This window comes from Vidua chalybeata, chromosome 1 (genome assembly GCF_026979565.1).
Source record: "Vidua chalybeata isolate OUT-0048 chromosome 1, bVidCha1 merged haplotype, whole genome shotgun sequence".
Classification (NCBI taxonomy): Eukaryota; Metazoa; Chordata; class Aves; order Passeriformes; family Viduidae; genus Vidua; species Vidua chalybeata.
Window position 1 is genome coordinate 70,516,481 of NC_071530.1, and position 19,504 is coordinate 70,535,984.

At 41.8% G+C, this 19,504-nt stretch overlaps 1 protein-coding gene and 1 long non-coding RNA gene across 2 annotated transcripts; one reads left to right on the forward strand and one right to left on the reverse strand.

Annotated features, from left to right (window-relative positions):
- The first annotated feature begins 7,357 nt into the window (after positions 1–7,357).
- On the forward strand, positions 7,358–16,244 carry LOC128798875 (uncharacterized). The gene is made up of 3 exons (XR_008434581.1): positions 7,358–7,535; positions 15,708–15,828; positions 16,057–16,244. It is a non-coding gene; the product is annotated as an uncharacterized LOC128798875 (long non-coding RNA).
- On the reverse strand, positions 13,287–19,250 carry LOC128798755 (ovalbumin-related protein Y-like). Its single transcript, XM_053962601.1, has 7 exons — positions 18,324–19,250; positions 17,629–17,679; positions 16,895–17,023; positions 16,034–16,151; positions 15,658–15,800; positions 15,166–15,321; positions 13,287–14,391 (listed from the first exon to the last, which is right to left on the reverse strand). Exons 1-7 carry the CDS (start codon positions 18,489–18,491, stop codon positions 13,990–13,992), a joined length of 1,167 nt encoding a protein of 388 aa, XP_053818576.1. The 5' UTR covers positions 18,492–19,250; the 3' UTR covers positions 13,287–13,989.
- Positions 19,251–19,504: the final 254 nt, after the last annotated feature.

Here is a 19,504-nt window from a genome sequence, read left to right on the forward strand (position 1 = left end):
ATGTTAACATGTCTGTTGCTGTGCTCACCTCTCATGCATGTTAGAAACTGTTTTCACAAATCTGTTTCCTGCTGCATTTCTATACATTTACCTTTTTTAACAGTTCCTCAGAGATCTGGAATCCATATGTGATTTCTGTTTACCTTTTCAAAGCAGTCAAACATTTGCCTGTACTTGTTTTCATTCACTGAAGGCTAAAATTCCTTAGTACTTTGTAGCAGCTTGATGAAAACAAGAAAAATATTATGTCTTTCATATACTTGCCAAGCTGGAAATTTAATCACAAATTATATTTCCATTTGGTCTAGGACTGGACAGATACAGGTAAAAGCAGAGACTAGTTATATTTATTTTCTAAAAATAAGTAGGTGTTGTAAAGTATCTATTTGTTGCACAGTACTTACTGTCAGTAGATCTTCAAAGGCCTGTATCTTACTCTTGTTTAAGTAATGGAAGCATGGACAGGCAATATAATTTGTCTAAGGTCACCTAATATAGGAGCAAGACCGATGCACAAAATTCATGTTTCATTGCATTGTGCTTTCAGATATAGCTTGCTCTGTATAAATATGCTATTTTTTCTCAGACTATAATCTGTCTGAGAAATTAAATTGCTGTTTTCAAAATCCAGCCCCTTATGTAGGAGCTAAATGCTATGATCTCAAATTTCTCTTTGTAGTGTTAAACTCCACAAAAGTGTTTTATGGTGGCCTCTTGGATATACACATACAGACACACACATTTTTCTCTCACTTTCATTTCTGTATACATGTTACCACTTATAAATTATTTTTAAATTGTACATCTGTCCACCCACGTACCTTTTTATGTTGTGTTCACCAGCTGTTTTTTTCAGGAATGCAACTCTTAGAGAAATTTCACACTAAAATAAACTTAGCAAATTCACTAAACGCCACAGTTCTGCATTCAGTGCACTCTTTTGAACCAGAGGTCAAGCAAGGGAACTTATTACTTGTCTGTCAAAATCAATCTTAAAAGATACGGAATGGGAAGATAAGATGCTCTGAAATAAAATCATGTTTTGAGCACAAAATAACATTTTAAGCACAGAGAATAACTTCAAAAATCTCCCCAAAACCACAAACATTCAGATTTTACACATAATAAAATAGGGTAGAATGCATATACACTGGTGAGATTTGTAGAGAATATCATGTAAATATTCTGTCCTGAAAAATATCAAACACAAGACAATAACTTCTCTCTTTTTAAGTTTAGTCAGAACCAAGAAATAATGCAATAAGAAGGTAAATTTTCCTGGAGAAATGCTTACCTTCAAGCTTCAGTACCAAAGACAATACAGCTTTCCAGCTGTATGTGGGTATACTGGCTGAGCCCTTAGGAATTTATACAGTCTGAGTTGTGACCCACCCATTGCTGTCCTTCAGAAGTTTGACTTTTGACACCATAAAATAAATTAATGGTATTAGGTCAGTTTTTTTGTTTCAATGGGTTTGGGTTTGATTGAAGGGAGAACAAATATTAGTATTTTATTCTGTGTAACAGTGCTTTCCACCAGTACATCAGGACCATTGGGCTGGAGAAAAGGCTGGGAAATAATGCTTCATTTGCAACGAGATACTGGGATGGCAGAAAAGAACAAAAAAATGTGAAAACCTTAGTGATGTCACACATAATAAGCAGTTACTAGACAATTCATCAATAATTAGTCAATTTGTTATTAAGGTTGTAATAATAGACCAGAACTCCCTTTCAGGTAGTCCTTTGTGAATGTACAAAATGCAGCCATGCTAGACAGAAGAGATGGAAGGACAGGATTTAGCCTTTTATTCTTCAAAAAAAAAAAAAAATGGGGAAGTAAAGTAGGGTGCATGGGACAAAACCAATTGAGATTAAAGTCAAAAACAGGAACATTTACTTTGAGAAGCTGGAATATTTATAAAAGATCTTTCTATGAATGTGGTTTTATAGCAAAGTATTTTATTCTCAGGGGTTAACAGCAAGACATCACTCTAGACAAAGTAAAAAATAGTCAGTTCTAAATGTATTTGTGTATGCACTTGCCTTGTATCTCTCAGATCTTCCATGAGTAACTTAATGGCCTGACAGATGATGAAGGAACTGTGAAATCCAGCTAGAGCTTTCATGGTCTGTGGGACAATCATAATATATAATAGCAAATATATTTCACTTATAAAAGCTATTGTTCTGTATTGAAATAATAGAATGGACAAACAGTTAAGAAACCATTCTGACCTCTGCAAAGCACTGTGTGATTTCCAAAAGCTGGAGGAGAATGGGGGGAAGACAGGAGAGGGATCTCAAAGTCTGTACAACATAATTCTTTAGAACATATGGGACGTAACTGTGATCTCTGTTCAGCAGAGTAGTCTCCTGTACTGCTGTCAAAAGTTTAGGCAGTGCAGTGTTCTTTGTCTCAGTCTGCTTCCTCTTGTGAAAATAAATGTGCCGTATAAATCTACAATCCCCTTGATGAGTCGTTGTCTGTCAGCATGTAGGTCAGGAGGGGAGGGGAGGTGTGACAGAGACATCAGGAGAGGCAGAAGTGCTTTCTGGTGCTAGGTAGCCAGAAGAAAATCTGACATATGATTAAATAGCAGGAGGTGTGCCTGGACGCCAAATCACAGAGCATGTATCACACGTTGCTTTCCTTTTAAGCTTTGGGCCCACAAAATAATGATTATTAGTTATCCTTCTAAGATGATGATGAAAAAGCTGAAGTGAACATGCCAATGTGGGCATATGCCAGCTATGCTGAACTAGGAGGATCTGTGGACTCCCTCGAGGGTCTTGGAAAGAGGTCTGGATAGACCAGAGAGTTCAGCAATCACCAAATGTGTGAAATTTAACAAAAGCAAGTGCAAGATTCTCCATCTGTGATGGGTGATCCTCATTGCAAGTACAGACTGGGGGATGAGAGGTTAAAAACAGTCCTGCATAAAGAAATCTGTGGGTTTGGGTCGATGGCAAGTTGAATATGAGTCAACAGGGTGTCCTGGTAGCCAAAAGGACCAACCACATACTGGGGTGCATCAGGTTCAGCATCACCAGCTGGTTGAGGGAGGTGATTGACCCTGCCAAAGGCAGGGGACATCTTTAATGTCCCTTGAAACCCAAACTATTCTCTGATTCTATGATTTTCCCACTCTACTCTGCACTGATGTGGCCTCACCTCGAGTCCTGTGCAGCTTTGAGCACCCTAATGTAAGAAGGACATCACACTATAAGAGAGTGTACAGAGGAGAGTGACAAAGATGGTGAAAGGCCTTGAGGACAAGAAGAGAAGGTTGAGGGGTGACCTCATCTCAGCCCACAACTTCCTCAATGGGTGCAGTGGAGTAGCAGGTGTTGCTCTCCTCTCTCTGGTGAGCTGTGATGGGCCACAAGGAAATGGAATGAAGCTGCATCAAGGGAAGCTCAGATTGGACACTGAGTAAAGGTTGTTCATCCAGAGAGTGGTCAGTCACACCCTGAAACAGGCTCCCCAGGGAAGTGGTCACAGCACCCAGTGTGTCAGAGTTCAGGGAGTATCTGGACAATGCTCTTAGTCATATGGTTTATTTGTAGGTAGTCTTGCAAGGATCAGAGACCTGAACTCAATGATCCTCATAGTTACCTTCCAATTTGAGATACTTCATGATTCTTCAAACCTGTGTGTCTTCACTTAATAAGCTGCTTTCTCACATTGTTTATAGTGCACCCCAGATTTATGCCACTATTTTCACTCCTTATCTTTTTTTTTTATTCAGGGCCACTTTATGTCCACAAGGGCTTAGTTCTACTACCACCACACTGGTCTCTAATTGCTGCATGTGAGAGTTGGTCAGTGTATTTAACTTAGTGAAATCTGCCTTTCAAATGTCCATCAAGACTCTCTGCTAAATAACCATGATTCCCATTCCCTTAGTCTGGTTGATCATACATGAATTACAGAAGTGTCCAGACCTGTATCACAAGTCCAGCTCATCTCATATGGCCTGAATTTTAGGACCTACAAATATATTCAGGAAGAAGCTGCACTTTTGTTAGTGACCATTTTTTTTTCCACACTATCACACTGCAGGAATAGAATAAAAATTATCACAGTGATTTTTTTAATCTGGTGAGTTTGACTTCTGTGTAGTGTCCTGGTTCCAGATCTTCAGAACAGCTTTGTATGCATTTGATGTGGAGCTTTGTTCCATGAGTTATATAAAAATCATGTTTTCTCTCCAAGAATTGGAGTTTCATGTTCAGAACACACACACAATAAGCAAATACATGGAGGATAATAAGCTCTGCTGTGATAAGGTTTGATAAAAGCAGGCTGTGCTCTTTATGAGGGGTCTGGTGTGGTTTTCTGTGCTCAGACTGGGAGTTAATGCAAGGCCAGTTTTAAGTGACAGAATATACCCATGAGCAAATGAAGAACAGGATCAGAGCAGATTAACAGCATAGCATCAACCCAAAAATCTTTTACAGTCTGCTTGACATGAGGTCTAAAGTAAGCAAACCTTCCTGCACTTAGAAGACTACTTGGGAGAGCTGGCAATGGATTGTCCTGCCCAGCACAGCTGTGCAAGCAGTACAAACAGTTCAGTCACACATCCTTGTTTGACAATGTTTGTCCCAAGAAAGAGGTCAGCTAAGGCTTGGTTGCCCTTTCCTCTGCCAGGCATTTCATTGTGGAGCTGTCCCTAAACCAACAGACTCTTGAGCACCTGAGCTTTCAACAACTGACAGTGTAAAACATACTTCTTATCCAAAAGGATATGAAGTCCAGGTCAGCTCACAGAACAAAGCCTCTCATCCAATCACAAAAACCTACTCAGAACTCGGGATTCTGTCCTTGATCCTGCTCTTTTGCCAATAGAAAGCAGTATATTAATTGTTTTGTGTTTGTCTTCATTCCACATTGTGACTCTAGAAGCTGGCTTTCAGTCAGGGACAGAGGCAATCAGTCACAGAGAGATTTACTGATTGCAGCTGACTGTCTAGCTTGTTACCATTGCACACCTAGGTTCTGCAGCTATCATTGATGGTTTCTCTCTTCATTGTTCTGTGGTTCTGTTTTTCCCCAGTACAAAGCAAATGAAGTATCCAGTCAAGCTCCTTCAGACAGGTGCCCATAGCCCACCTGGCACCTTTCTGCAACAGCTCTATGCCATTGGAGATGTGCACTGTTGCCTGCAGTGCTGCCTTGATCTCTCACAGACAGTGATAGGGCATTTGTCATTGCTCTTAATTGTCATTGCAATATCCCGTATGACATCTTACATCCCTTTATTCATTTGAAACTGACACAGGCTTAGACTTCATTGTACAGATGATGATTTCTTACTGCTCCCCCTGACATAGGTTGATGTGACCTTCATGGCATAATTTTCAATGATCACATCCCACAGGCCAGCAATGGGTTGGATGGGAGACTTTGACTCAGAACTTGAAAAACATCCTCACTGTGCTTAAATGAGTTTTAGCCTCACATACATGCAAAGCCTTTGCCTTGCTTCCATACATGCCACATATCTTTCTGTGGAAGCAAAGTGTGTCTGATGATAAAGGTGCCTTCATTCTGTCCAAGGTCAAATGCAAAAAGCAAGTGTACAAGAGTTGAAAGCAAAGAGAGTCCACCAGGCAGGAGTGTAGAAGCTTTCACCATGCATGCAGGGATGGAATCTGAAAAGTAAAAATTGTGCTGGAGGGAAAACTGACAAGGGATGTGAAGGACACTAAGAAAAGGTTTTTTAGGTACAAAAGCAAAATGAAGACTAAAGAAAAGTCTGGATGGTTGGAGAAGGTTCTTAATGATTTGAAAAATTGATTAATTTTCAGAAAGGAAAAGGAGGAGAATTGAGGAGATTACAGGTCTCTGCAGTCACTGAAAAGGTGTAGTGCACTCCTGCAAAGCACTGAGGATTAGTAGTCATTATGATCTCTGTCAAAAAAGACACAGTCTTTAAGATACTGCTTAAAATACCATTTATTGCAGCTAACATTGAAAAGAAAAAGAGGATAATATAGATATTTTTTTATTGTCATTCACTACAACTACCTGAAAGGAGGTCGTAGCCAGGTGAGGGTCGGCCTCTTCTTCCAGGTAACTAGCAATAGGACAAGAGGACATAGTCTTAAGTTCCACCAGGGGAGATTTAGGTTGGACATTAGGAAGAAATACTTCACAGAAAAGGTGATTGGGCATTGGAATGAGCTGCCCAGGGAGGTGGTGGAACCACTATCTCTGGAGGAGTTTAAGAAAAGACTGGATGTGGCACTCAGTGCCATGGTCTAGTTGACATGGTGGTCTTAGGTCATAGGTTGGACTTGATCATCTCAAAGGTCTTTTCCAACCTAGTTGACTCTGTGAGATCCCCTTAGCTGCAGGGAACTCCAAGCTGTGTAGCATTGGAAAGATCATCAGTCAAGGAATGGCATGCAGTGCAAGTCCCATCCACGGAGATAGGTGTTCACTGACACTTTGGTCTTTAGAGCTCTTGCAGGAATTTTTAAAGAAGAAAACAATTTATTTCTTCTGGAAAACAGAAGGATGTTCACATGAAAAGTTGCTGCTTCACTTTATGATAAATGCAAGGAGGCAGGGGGTGCAGTCACTCATGCCAAGTGGGAGCTACCTACAGGTTCCTCCCTTCTGACTTGCACACAAAGTTCATGCTGCAGCCCAGGGCGATGTACAGGACAGCACAGGATGGGGAGCCAACCTCCACGCTTGGCAAGCTCAGGCCTGTGCCTTCTCCTGTCAAATACTATGTGGGTCACTAACGCCCTGGTGTACAATTGTATTCGAGCTCAAATCCCTGCAGAAGGCTTCCAGGCAAAGCCTCCTGGGAACATTCTGAGACACGTGAAGGAATAAAAGATGATGGGGAAAACCAGCACAGATTTACCAAGAACAAATCCCTCCTGACGAACATCATTGGCATCTAGGATGGGACAGCTTGTTGTATAAACAAAGGGAGAGCAGAGGATATTGTACACCTGACTTGAGTAAGGCCTTCAGGATGATCTCCCATAATATCCTTGTAGTCACATTGGAGAGCTATAGCCTGAGTAAGCAGGCAATATTTTGGGTGGAAAGCTGTCTGTACTGAGAGAAGCAGCCGGAGCAGGGCTGCTCCATGTGAGCTGGGCCAAGAGTCAGCTCCCAGGGAGGGCAGTGCCCTCACCATTGGGTGCCACACCACAATATGTGACCACAGAGAAGCAGAACCAAATGTCAGTGACAGGGTCCATCAACATCCATGGACACAGCAAGAGGAGAACCAGGGCCATGGTCCATTTCCAGAGCCTAGGGTTAGGCCTAGGGTTAGGTAGCAACGAGAGCTGGTTGCTGCCTGTGGAATGGGAGGCTCGCTGACCAGGGCCCAGGTCCATAGCACCTGAGCAAGGGAAACAGGACAGACCCTGAAAGGGTGACAGGTCCAACCAAGCCTTCTGCACATGAGGCAATATAGGTGACAGGGCATGTCCAAAGCCAAGCTGGGAAGTCTCTCCACAAGTGAGGGCTGCAATCAGATGCAGTGACTATGAGGCAGGTCAGTAGTGACAGAGTAAGGCTCAAGTTCAAGCCAGGAAATGAGTGCACAAGTTGTTCTCAAGCAGGCCATGGCCAAGCAGGGCAGGACTGAGGGGAACAGGAGAGCAGCCCCTGATGTGGTGTCACTGGGGTAGGGGGCTGATGGCCCAGGGTGGGGATAGCATGGGATCCTGGGCTTTGGGCAGGTGGGAGAGGAAGATCAAGGCCACTGAGGGCTTCTAGTGCAGTCTCCCCTCTGAGGACAGCATGCCCTTGGCTCCTTTCGGAGACCTGCTCTCAGGAGGGAGTCACTTCAGAGTGACTCAGTGGGGTGTTAGGGGGCTGTTTCAGGGGATGCAGAGATGGCACAAGGGAAGTGGATAGGAAATGGACATGGCACGAGAGGTCAAGAACTGAGTGAGATGGTCAGGACACCCCAACAGGCCCCAGAGGCTGGCCAGGAACAGACCAGGAAGGATGGTCTGGCTGGATCCTGGCTGTGGGTAATGAGTGAGTGCTTTGTGGAGATCAAGAATGTTGTAAGGACAAGGCTCTGTGTGACTGGAGACTCAGGCTGCTCGGTGCTTGGCAGAGGGCTCAGGCAGGACTGAGCTCACTGTCAGGGAGCAGCAAGAGCCAGCTTTTCCCAAAGAGAAACAAACCAGGAGGCAAGGGGGATGCCACAGCTGGAGCCTCATCAGCCAGGGCTCAGCAGCTGAGCAGAGCAGGCCTGGAGGCCACGGGCACTCCAGATCCTAAGGCAACCTCATGGCTATGAGGCAGGTGCAAAGACAACATTGACCACAAAGTCAATTCACACAGCAGAGGTAAGTCCAGGTCCAGTGATCACAAGCCAGGGCCAAGGTCACATTAGGAGTCCTTGGCCAGGAATGGGCACAGCTGTGTTTGAGCTGGAGAGTGATACACTACTGATGTAATTCAGACGGGAACTGAAAGTCCAGCACATAGCTTAGAGCTCCTGGGGTCACAGGTGTGGGAGAGGCTCCAGGTATGGCTGAGTAGGACTATTACAAATTCATTAGTGCACTCTGTCATACCTTTATGAGCAAAAGAGATGGGCCTGGAGGCAAGGCTACAAGGCTTTGAGGTCTGTCAGGAGGTAGAACTGGAGACAGGAACCTGCAGTGTACTTCAGTGCTATGTCTAGGCTGAAGCAAGTTTCTGTTGTGGGCAACAGCTTTGACTTGGGGAATTTCACTTAATTTCTTGCTGATTAAGATTTAATTTTTGTTGTTTATTCAGGAGCTGACAAAATCAATGTAATAAACTCTGAAACAAACAGACCTTTCATCCTGCTTCCCCACATTTCACTTCAATACAAAAAGTCTCCTCTTACGCTTACTAGTTTCAGCTTCCTTGTTACATGCAGTGCTCATCAGTCCCTTTGGTGAAGCAGCAAGCAATGGAAGAAGTTGTGATTGGTGTATAACTGTTTATATCTGCCAGATGCTGCTGCTCACATTTATCCTGTGCTCTAGTGTGCTTCAGGAGCAGCAGTTCCACAGGGATGTCCTTGCTGCAGCATCAGTGACCAGCAGGCTGCAGTTCCTCTGGAGTGTCACTGCCCTGGCATGAGCTGCCTGTGGCTGCAATGCCCCAGGGGTGACTCCCAAGTGTATGCCTTCAGCTGTGCTCTTTATAACATCCCCTTCTTATTAACATCCCCATGTCTTCTCTCTTTTGTTTCTCCAAGCACATCTGTCACATGTCTCTGTCCACTCTTTCTTAATTACACTCAAGCAGAGGTGCTGTATGCTCCTCTGGCTGGAGATTTGGCATACAATGAGTTCTCTTTATTCATTACAGGGTCTGCTGCAACTGGCCAAGGACAGTTCATGTCCTCCTCTCTCAAATGGTGCCAGCACCCAATACAGGCCCCAGACCCATGTGCAGAGGGTGTTGGGAAAATCTCCTGCTGAAGTTGGTTGTGCTCTCAGGGTCCTAACACTGGCTGTTGTCAGTCCTGGAACTTAAATAGCTGGTGGCATTTTCTATATATTTATTACCTCTCAATCGATTTGTCTTCAATGGTTTTGTCCAGTTTCCCTTTAAAATCATGTGAAATTTTATCATCTTCCACATTCTTTGACCATTAATTCCATCATTCAGCTGTTTGTTGTCAGCTACCTCTATGTTGTGGGTTTTTTAAACTGCTTTCTGCTAACCTCTTTTAACGCCATTAAGTTCCTGTCACTGCCTCCATAACACTCAGGACTTCAGAAATCTCTGCTCTTGAGATCATCCCTCTCCTAAGAGTTTGACTGTGTGGGCTCAGGGATGGGAGCAAAGCAGCTCCCAAGCCTTGAATCAAGGCACTGTTTGTGACAGAGCTGTGAGATGCCTCCATGGGGGTCTACATCCCCCTCATTCAAGAGAAGAATTTAAGTGGAGTCTCTTGACTGGCCCTTGCTTGTTTGCATGCCTTTGCCTGGCCATGAACCTCAGCAAGATGGACACTGCAAGTGTTCATTTTGGACACTAGTAAGAAAATTATTAAAGTGCATTTTATTGGAAATGACATGAAAGGGGAGAGAGCATAGACAATTTCATGTCCCTTCCAGTGGTCAGATCCCGAAGCGGTGCAGCATTGGATGGATCTTTATTCAGGCAACAGGACACTGTGCATATCCCACACATGCAGAGGTTCAGTGGTAGTGTGATCTTTACACATTTATAGGTATGTTCTGTTTATCATTTCTACTGATGAATGAAAGTATACAGAATAATGCTTCTTCACTTCAAGATAAAGACAAGGATACGCCAGCAGCATCATCACAGGGTGCCACTTCGTGACCATCTGTGAGGTTCTCCATTATGATTAGCAGATGAAGTTTAGCCCACAGCCACATGATATGTTCAGCACTGTGTAGTCCCAGACACTAAGCAGTATGTGCAGCATAACTTAACACAAAACTGCCCACATTGATCAGCCTGATCAGACCCATTTTTATGTGGTCACTAACTCTTCAATGCACAATAGTGTTCTGGTTAGGAGCACTACAGACCCTGATTTGTGGGTATAACCTGCAGGCTTGATATTTGACCTACCTCATCACCACAGGTTTGTTTGGCAATCACTGGACTGTAGCAGTAGTGTAGGGAACTGCAGCATTTAATATCTTATGGGGAAAGCACCTGCCCTTCTGGTCTTGTTGTCACCTCCTGCTGTGTATCCCCTCTCCTTGCCAAGCTGCCCCACCCTTGCTGCTTTTTGACAATTCCCTCTCTGCTGTCCCTTTTCCCTGTTGATAAATCTTAGCTCACTAGCCACAGGAAACAGAAAGCCCTGCTCTGTGTCAAAGCCTTTCCAGCAGACATGTAGCTTTCAGTTTGATTCAGCATGCTGCACTTTCTCAAATACCATTTGGGAGCCCAGGACAGCTCTGCCCTGGAGCCAAGGGGGTTCTCTGCACTTCCTCTAGTGACTATGGTTACAGCATAATGCTTGCTGAATCTTGTGCCTTCAGCCATGGATTTGGTTTGCTTAGGAGACAGCAGGCCTCTCTCACAAGTCATTTATGCAGAGGTATGTGGAATGGTCTCAGAAATTTACATTCCCCAAAGGGCAGGGAAGATATGTCACCTCCAGCCCTTCCCCAAATGACATAAGAAGGAAAGGCACACTTAGTTCACACAGCATTTCAAATGCTCTCCTGTGTGGGTCTGTTTTTGTTCCACAGACCCCTGGCAGTACAGTAAATCCAGAACAACACGGCACATGTGAAAATGGAGTGTAGTGAATGGACATATGGCAGTTCATTGACATACCAGCTTCAATGATGCTGCCAGGGAGCAACAAGGGCTGCAGGACTTCGTGGGAGCTGGGATTTGTGTTATTAAACCCTTAGCAGACTTCAGAGCCAGGAAAGAGCAGGCAGAGTTTGCTCTCCTTGTGGCTGCTCTTCCCTTATCCCTTTGTAACACTCTCCATGCTGATCTTTTTGGAATTGCTTTTCATGGGAGCTGCAGCAGCCACACTGACCATGGCAGAGCCTTTGCAGCAGGTCCTGCCAGCCCAGACCAGCACTGCGCAAGCACAGTAGTGGGCCCAGCCATTGATAGAGGGGTATGGATCTTATTCAACCTCGCTGAATCTGCACTTCTACCGCTCCTTTTAGCCTCTTTAAAGGATGTTCATAAACAAAACAGCTACATCCATTCTACAGTGTTTTACCATGATACTTTTTCCAAGACATTTTAAACTAGACATTTTAAAATACCTCTGATCTTTCACCAAATAATATTTCTGTCTTTTTCTTCAAAAATTACTGGGTTTCAAGCCCAGTGTCACTGGTTTACATTTTCAGTTTATTGATCATAATAATTTGCTTGAAAAAAAATAAGAATGGAATTGGAACCTACGTTAAGTTCCCAGACTTCGTTTTCAATTGATGTCTGTCTCTCTGTCAGAAGACTTGAGACATCATTTTGTGTCCCTAGTGACACCTAATGGCCCAATGTAAAATGAGTCAAATAGTTCTGTTTCACAGTGAGGATATTAAGTGGACCTCTCTCATATGTAGTTTTAGGATATAATTTACCATTTCATTCATCTTCATTTCATTACCATTGATTTTCTCCATTTTTCTTCTTTAAAATAATCATCAAGCAAAAGAACAATTAAACAAGAGAATAGTTTTTTTTTATATTCATGTTCTATAATTCAATAAAGATTAATTTTATTTTCATTAGACCTAGAAAGTGCAGAGTATCAGATATGCTTGTTTCAGTTTAATAACAGATCTATAATTGTTTATAAACTTTCACTCTCTGCTTCTTAGAACAGTATTTTATAAATCCCACCCTTTTCTTTTTTCCTTTAGTTGTAGCAAAACTCTCTTGGCTGCCTTAGGTTTTAAGGGAAGCAGAACATAATATACATAGTAATCCTTGAAATAGCATAAACAAGAACAAGTGTTTACTTTAATACCTCTGTTAACTGTGTCTAATCCCTTATAACTGTCCTGGGAAAACCAGTATTTGCAGTGCTTCCACAGGCTTCATAGCAGCCAAGATACATTTCCCTGTAGTCAGCATCAGCATTTCAATTTATGTTTAATACTCACTTCGAAAATGTTTGAGACAGCTCCAAATACTGCCAAGTGTCTCCCTTTTCTAAGCACTTTTAAAGTATTGTGATTTGCAGTTCTGCACATGTATGCCAGCAGAAGGAATATTGCTTAAGTCAGTGATTAACACTAACATTAAAGTCTTTCAATTGGATAAACTGCAACTTGAAGAGCCTTCCCCCTAAAGACTCTTGAAATAGGAAATAATTTCTCTAAGGGATTATGTTATAAAAGGCAGTAACAAAGATTTTCTCGCATGGTTCTTTTGGGTATTAGACAACTGAAACAGTCCACCTTTTAGGAAAAATAGCAATCCACCTTTCCTCATGTTTTTGAGTTGTATCTCTTAGGCATCACCTCAATGTATTTCCTAAGGACAATTAGAGGAAATCTTTTAAAACTATCTGGAAATACAATAGCAGATTAAAAAAACTGAGTTATTTGTTACATCATAGGGAGATGAGTGCAAGGTAAAAATAGGAGCTGTAAGGCTTACTTTACTTAAATTCAGAATTTTAGGGAAAAAATGTTAAGCTCTTGAATGACTTCATATATGGATACATTTGGTTTTGAAAATAGTATCTAAATCCTAGTCTAAATGTATTCTGTCAATAACCACGACCCACTATATCATATATTTTGATTGTGTGGTTTAGTAACACAGAACAGGTAGAGACATGTTAGATTGCAATGCTTTTATTAGAATAAATAGAAGGACCAACAATTGATATTCACAAAATCAATGACATATCACAGGAATGAAGATGGAAAATTGTATCAGTCAGGAAGGTGTTGTGTTTGGAGATGATGATTTAAAAAGAAATGGTAAACCTTCTGTATGCCCCCTCAGAACAACACCTTAGCCTTACAGTATCTGCAGCACAAAGAAGCACAAATGCATTACTCAAAAAAGAATGATTTGCTGAAATTAAGAATTTCATCTGCAAGTTGTCCAGGCATCAATTCAAGTATGGTTGCCCAACAAGTTTAACAGAGAGGAACAGGATTATTTTAAAAGCTGTGTTTATTTCAGAGAATTCCCGTAGAAAAACCAGACTCTCAATATCAGTGTCAGAATTTCTCACAAGAATCAAAACACTGGTCCTGAATCTCAAGTTATTCAATCACAATGGAAAATACTTCTAAGCTACCTCTTGAAGTTCTCATTTAGTCCTGGATATAAGTCTTAAGTACAACTTGTGTAAGCAGAAATATCTGCACCCAAAGATCTGAAAAGTCACAGACTTCTTCAGGAATATCTCCCTAGATATTAATGGCTTTCCACTTAGAGATAGTGAAGAGATGAGATTATACTACAATACTAGAGTAAAGGGGGTCTGTTTCTTAGGGGTAGGCAAGCATTATTTCCAGCCCTTTTTCTCCTTAGGGAGAACAATATCTACCAAAGAGAAGGATCATGTCACTTGGATTGTGTTTGATCAAGAAAAGGAATGGGTGGTCAGCCCTGAACTCTTCAAACTCAGAGGAATGTTGGATGTCCTCAGTCACAACCTCTGAGCCACCGGCCTCAGTGCCCTCTTCAGTGACTTCCATGTATGCCTCATGCATGGCCTCAGATACCCTCAGGCTCTCTGCTGAAGAGATGCCAGAGAGGTTGGCCGAGGGGCTGAACACCTCAGTCATACCCAAGGATGTCAGGACAGATGTGAGGTTATATTTCTCCTCAATCTTCATGCGTGGGAGGTACACTTTTACTCTCTTCTTTTCCATCACCTTGGGACTGGTCCATTCCATGAGTTTTTCATAGCTGATTTTGTTCTCAAGCTGCAAAGAGAAGCAGGGAATGAAATGTCTGAGACAAAAGTTCAAGGGCCTTAAAAGCTGTGGTTTTACCACCTGTTACTGGCTTTTTCCATTTACTTTAGGCACACAAAAAACCGATACTTGTTCTTAAATGCATTTTTTTATCCTGTGTGCTTCCTCCTGACTATGGGGCCTATAACATCTGTCTGTCTTGAAGAAGTTCCTCAAACCATTTTCACCTGAAAATTTCTTCATCAGATCAAGTCTTTTTTCTAAAAGTACAGTTTTTGAAAACATCAAATCAAATTTCCTCTAAGACTGCTCCTCTTGTAAGATATTTTATTGATCCCTTTCTACAACTTTATTCCTTTCTAATGTTACTTTTATCATTTTCCTTTTAGTTAGTTCTTGGAATGCTTTCTTCCTCACTTTCATTTTTTATTTCTCCTAGGATAAAATTTTCTTCTTTAGCAAACATTTGAAATCACTCACAGTGACAAAAATCCTGCTACCTTGCCTGCCTCTGATACCTGATCGAGATTGGTGCACATAGCAACATCCTCTTCTGCAGGGCTGCAGCAGCACTACACTGCTTTACCTTCATTCTATAAAATTGAGCTCAGGACTCTCCTAAGAGGCTCTGCCTGAGCATCTGGGCAGATTTTGTGCTCCCCTGCCTGCCCTACACAGCCGTGGGGGGGGGACAGCTGCAACATCACTGGGCAGCAAAAGCTCTGACAGCAGCCAAGCCCCACTGAAGTCATAACTCTTCTGCTTGCCCTGCCAGGGCTGTACCTGTGCCAGGCCAGAGATGTCATCAGGCAGCAGCACCAACAGGCTCAGCTCTCCACTGGCGTACGGAAGCTCCAGGACCTTAATTTTGTCTTCAGCCACTCTTGCCACTCTGAAGGTGCTGTTCTGACACATCATTTGCACGGGTCTGCTCTCTTGCTGCAAAAACAAAAATGTGAGATGATGTGATGTGGGAGCAATCTTTTTCTTTGGTCAGGCAAATGTACAAGGCCTTTGAAGGGACAGGACTCAATCTTCAATCATGCTGCCTTTGGAGAGGAACTGTGTCTTCATTTTCCTCTCTTGCCTGCTGGTGTGCCTTGGAAGCATGGTCAGACCCAAATCTTGCAAGCACTACTTGGCTTTAGGTCCACTCACTGGCAATGATGGACTCAGATAAATCACCCAATCTGTGACAGGTATTTGTGGCACCCAGACTCCTGGCTGTGTGAGCCAACAGCTGCCCTGGTCAGAGGTGTGTCCCTGCCCTCCTACCTCAGTCACATTGAAAGGCTCTTCCCGAGTGTGCTCTTCTTTAAATGCAGTTTTCCATATCCCTTTGAAGTAAATGACATTCACAAAGACCAGCGCAGTATTGAGATCTACAGAGTCTGACCCAAGGAAGTCTTGGATCCGTCCTTTAAGAAAGAGACAGGACAGAGAGAGGTAAGATACAGCTCCTCTGGTGTGCACAAATCTCTGTGATTGGGTGAGGGTGGGGGTTCCTGGTTTGTGGAGTTTAATTTTCATAGTAATAAGCAACCTGCACTTGCTTGACCCACCTTTTCTAGAGGTTATGAGGAGAGGAAGACAAGGATATAGTTTATGGTGGGTGAGGGAAAATTCCTGCTATCCATTTTTCAGCCCTTACCATTTGTCTCTTTCTCCACCCAGGAATTGATGAGCTGTCTTGCTTCCTCTGCAGCTGTTTTGAAGTCAACTTCTTCCAGCTCTGCTTTGTAGAATTTTTTTGCACACTTTACGTATTCCTATAAGCAGAAGGGTTACAGTTGTCAGACTGATGAGAACTTGGAATTATATGGATGTGAAGACTGTGAAATAAAGCAGAATGGTTTAAGGAACAGTGAATGTTTACTCCTGGGTTTTAACATCAGGCACTGAACATGTCAGTCACATCTGTCTTCCTGTAACTGAATCTTAAAGCTGTACAAAACTGCTTCGCATATATAGGTCTGGCACTTTTTGATGAGACAGGGTTCCAAGTTAAAATTTTTATATATTCCCTTTGTTTTGCCAAAATAGTTTCAGTTTAGCAAACATTTCCAAGGGCAGAAAATGTTTGTTTTCTTGTCTTTGTGTTCACTCTTTAGGGTTTTGAATATCGTGTTCTCACATTCTTAGATTTAAAAAGCAAGGCTTCCTTTCACTAGGAAAACTGACAATTTCATTTTCATTATTTCAAGTAATAAAGTTTATTTAATTTCCTTTAAAAATTACATTTTTCATTACAAGCCATTTTTCTAGTAAATTAACAGCAATCTTGATTGCTCCCTGTGATTTGCAATTTAAGCGTATTTTATGCCATTATATCTTTTGCCTTCATCTAACAGGCACAGAAAAGTCCAAACTCATTCTGTACCAATTCCCCTCATGGCTCACAAGAACCTCTTCATCAACACAGAGTGGGCTACTGTTGGTGGTGCATCTCTAGGGCAGAGTCACAGGGGATTTACAGGAAATCTCATGGAAGTCAGTTCACAGTGTAACTCACCTGAAGAATAGGGTATGTTTTTTCAATATAGAGTCTGTCAGCAATCCTGAGTGAGTAAGTAGCATTTTGCCTGCTGATGTCTGAGAGGAGATCCTTGAATGATTTGTGGATGTACTCAGCAGTGCCACACTGAGGTGATGACATGAAAAAAGAAGATAGATTGCATAAGGAAATAAGATCCTAAAGTCTCGTCCCTTTCAGTTAAGAGTGATGCTACAGGGCAGTCTTCCCCCACAGACTGTCACCCTTAGGACAGCTAGTGCTGTGGTGGTGGTGCATTGAACAGGCAAGTTCATCCTTATCAAGACAAGTCCCCTAAAATGTGCTTTATAAAAGATGCAGTTGAGTTCCTGCCACTGAGACTTCTGGGCTCTTCTCTGCTCAGCATCTTCCTGCCCAGCTGAAAATTGAACTGCTGTACCCTGGCTCTAGGTACTGAGCCCTCTTCACTCATCCCCCAGCAGCACTTGCCTGGGAAGACACCCTGGTGCCCAAAGCATTCTCCCCACATGATTACTGTTCTGGTACAAGATAAGCAACCTGCTGTCTTTCTATGTTTGTTTAAAAATAGGTGACTCACACCCTCCTTCCCTCCCTCCACAGATCCCCTTGGTTTGAGGCCATTACTGTAGTTTTTGTCAGGGTCTAAAACTGCCAGGAGGAGAGGCAGAATAGTTCTACTTTTGTTCTGAGGAGAAAATAAGACAGAAAGGAAGATTAAGTTATTTCTCTACCTGGGAGTCAGAAATTTCTCCATCTCCTGTAACATTATCAAAGTGAAGAACCTGCAAGAGAAAATACCAATGGAATGAGAAGCATGACCAAAAGCAATGTGAATTTGAGATTGACACGTGTTGCTTGTGTAAAAAAAAACCTGTTGGCTCAGAAAAAAAAAATGCTGAGAAAATAGATTAACTAAAAATTCACAGGTAAGCTTGCAACTGGTCTATGCCCTCTGTGACCTTTTTGGAAACTGTAAATACTATTCTTTGCTTAGATTATATTTTTTTCTAGTGAATATCTAGAAATCAATTGAGTTACATATTATGCGTTGCTAAAAGTAGTCTGTCTTCCGGTCTTTCTGGGATTTATCTTTTATATATTAAAAAAGAAAATCTGATTACGCTATTTGGAACTTGTCAGAATTTAAAAATCATAAAATTGCCTGACTGATAATGTATTTTGCTATTGTCCCTGAGATTTTTTTAAATGTTTAAGTCAACTGCCTGTTATATTGAAAATATACACCTTTTTTATTAGTATTTTCTATATGTAACTCTTGATTCAGTTCTCCATTTTGTGACTTTGGCTTAGTTCTTGTGCATTGAAACAGGTGGGAACCTCGTCAGTGCATATTTTTCAGGGATGTTATTTAGAAGGAACAAGTAGCACAAGTAGAGGTCACTTTACACCCATGTAAGTAACTTACCTTCTCCATCTGAGATTGAGTCTTACCCCTTGCTCCCATATACACCAGAGCCAGGGTTGAAAGCATGCTCAGGGAGGAAAAGAGCACGTTGTCATTGCTGCGGTGGAATTTCACCTCTTTGAATACGTCAAAACAAAATTCTGCATTTGCTGCACTGATGGAGCCCATTGTGAAATCCCTGTTGTCTGATGGAAACAGAAAGAGTCTGACTTACTGTGGTGAAATAGGTCAATTGTAATGCAAAAAATTCAGTGTACGTGAACCCTAAACTTAGTGCACAGGGTTATTTCAGCAAACAGAATCCAGTGGTGTGGATTTAAAAGGCAGATATGCTTTTGGATTCATGAGCAATCAAAGTGCTGGACATCTGCCAGCTGTGCATAGGCTGGTGAAAGAAGAAAACACAAACTAGACACACAGACAGTGTGCAGCTGCTAGAGAACAAAATCCAGGGTACTCTGCCATATGTATCATGATCCCTTATGGAATCAATATCTTCATGTGACAGTCATCTCCTCATGTGAGATAATTTGAACAACAATGCATCTAACTGTTCCCCTGATAGAATGGATGTTCATTTTTTCTCTAAATTGAACTGATTGTATAGGTGATATAAGGTAGATTTTTTTATTATTTACCTATTCTGCCTACTATTATATTTTAGGCTTTAAGCTCTGTCTTTGTTCCCGGTGAAAAAACAGATTCATGAAGCAAATGCTTGGGGGGCGGGGTTTATTGTCATTTATCTTTGAAAATGTAACTATTAAAGATAACACAGAACTGTAGAGTGATGGATCATTTGAACATTCTGCACTCCTTGATTTCATTCAGAGAATATCTTACATAACCCCTGGAATTTAAACAAATTCAATTTTGTCTTTTAATAGTAAATGAAATATTAAAGCAATAGAGGAAGAAGAAAGAAAGTCTGTTGTAATTTATCACCAGCTTTTCAATGTGGAAGAGTTAGTAAACAAAACTATAGTTCATAAATACAAACACTTTGACTTTATGCATGGCAGACTGTGAAACAGCAAAAGAACACAGACAATGCATCAGAAGGTAGGTAAGGTTTCTGCAGAAGGAATCCTATGATAATTAGTTTCTTCAACTGATATTGAAGGCCACAAACATGAGGTTACATCAATATAAGTATTGTAAAAGACAATTGTTTTTATCTT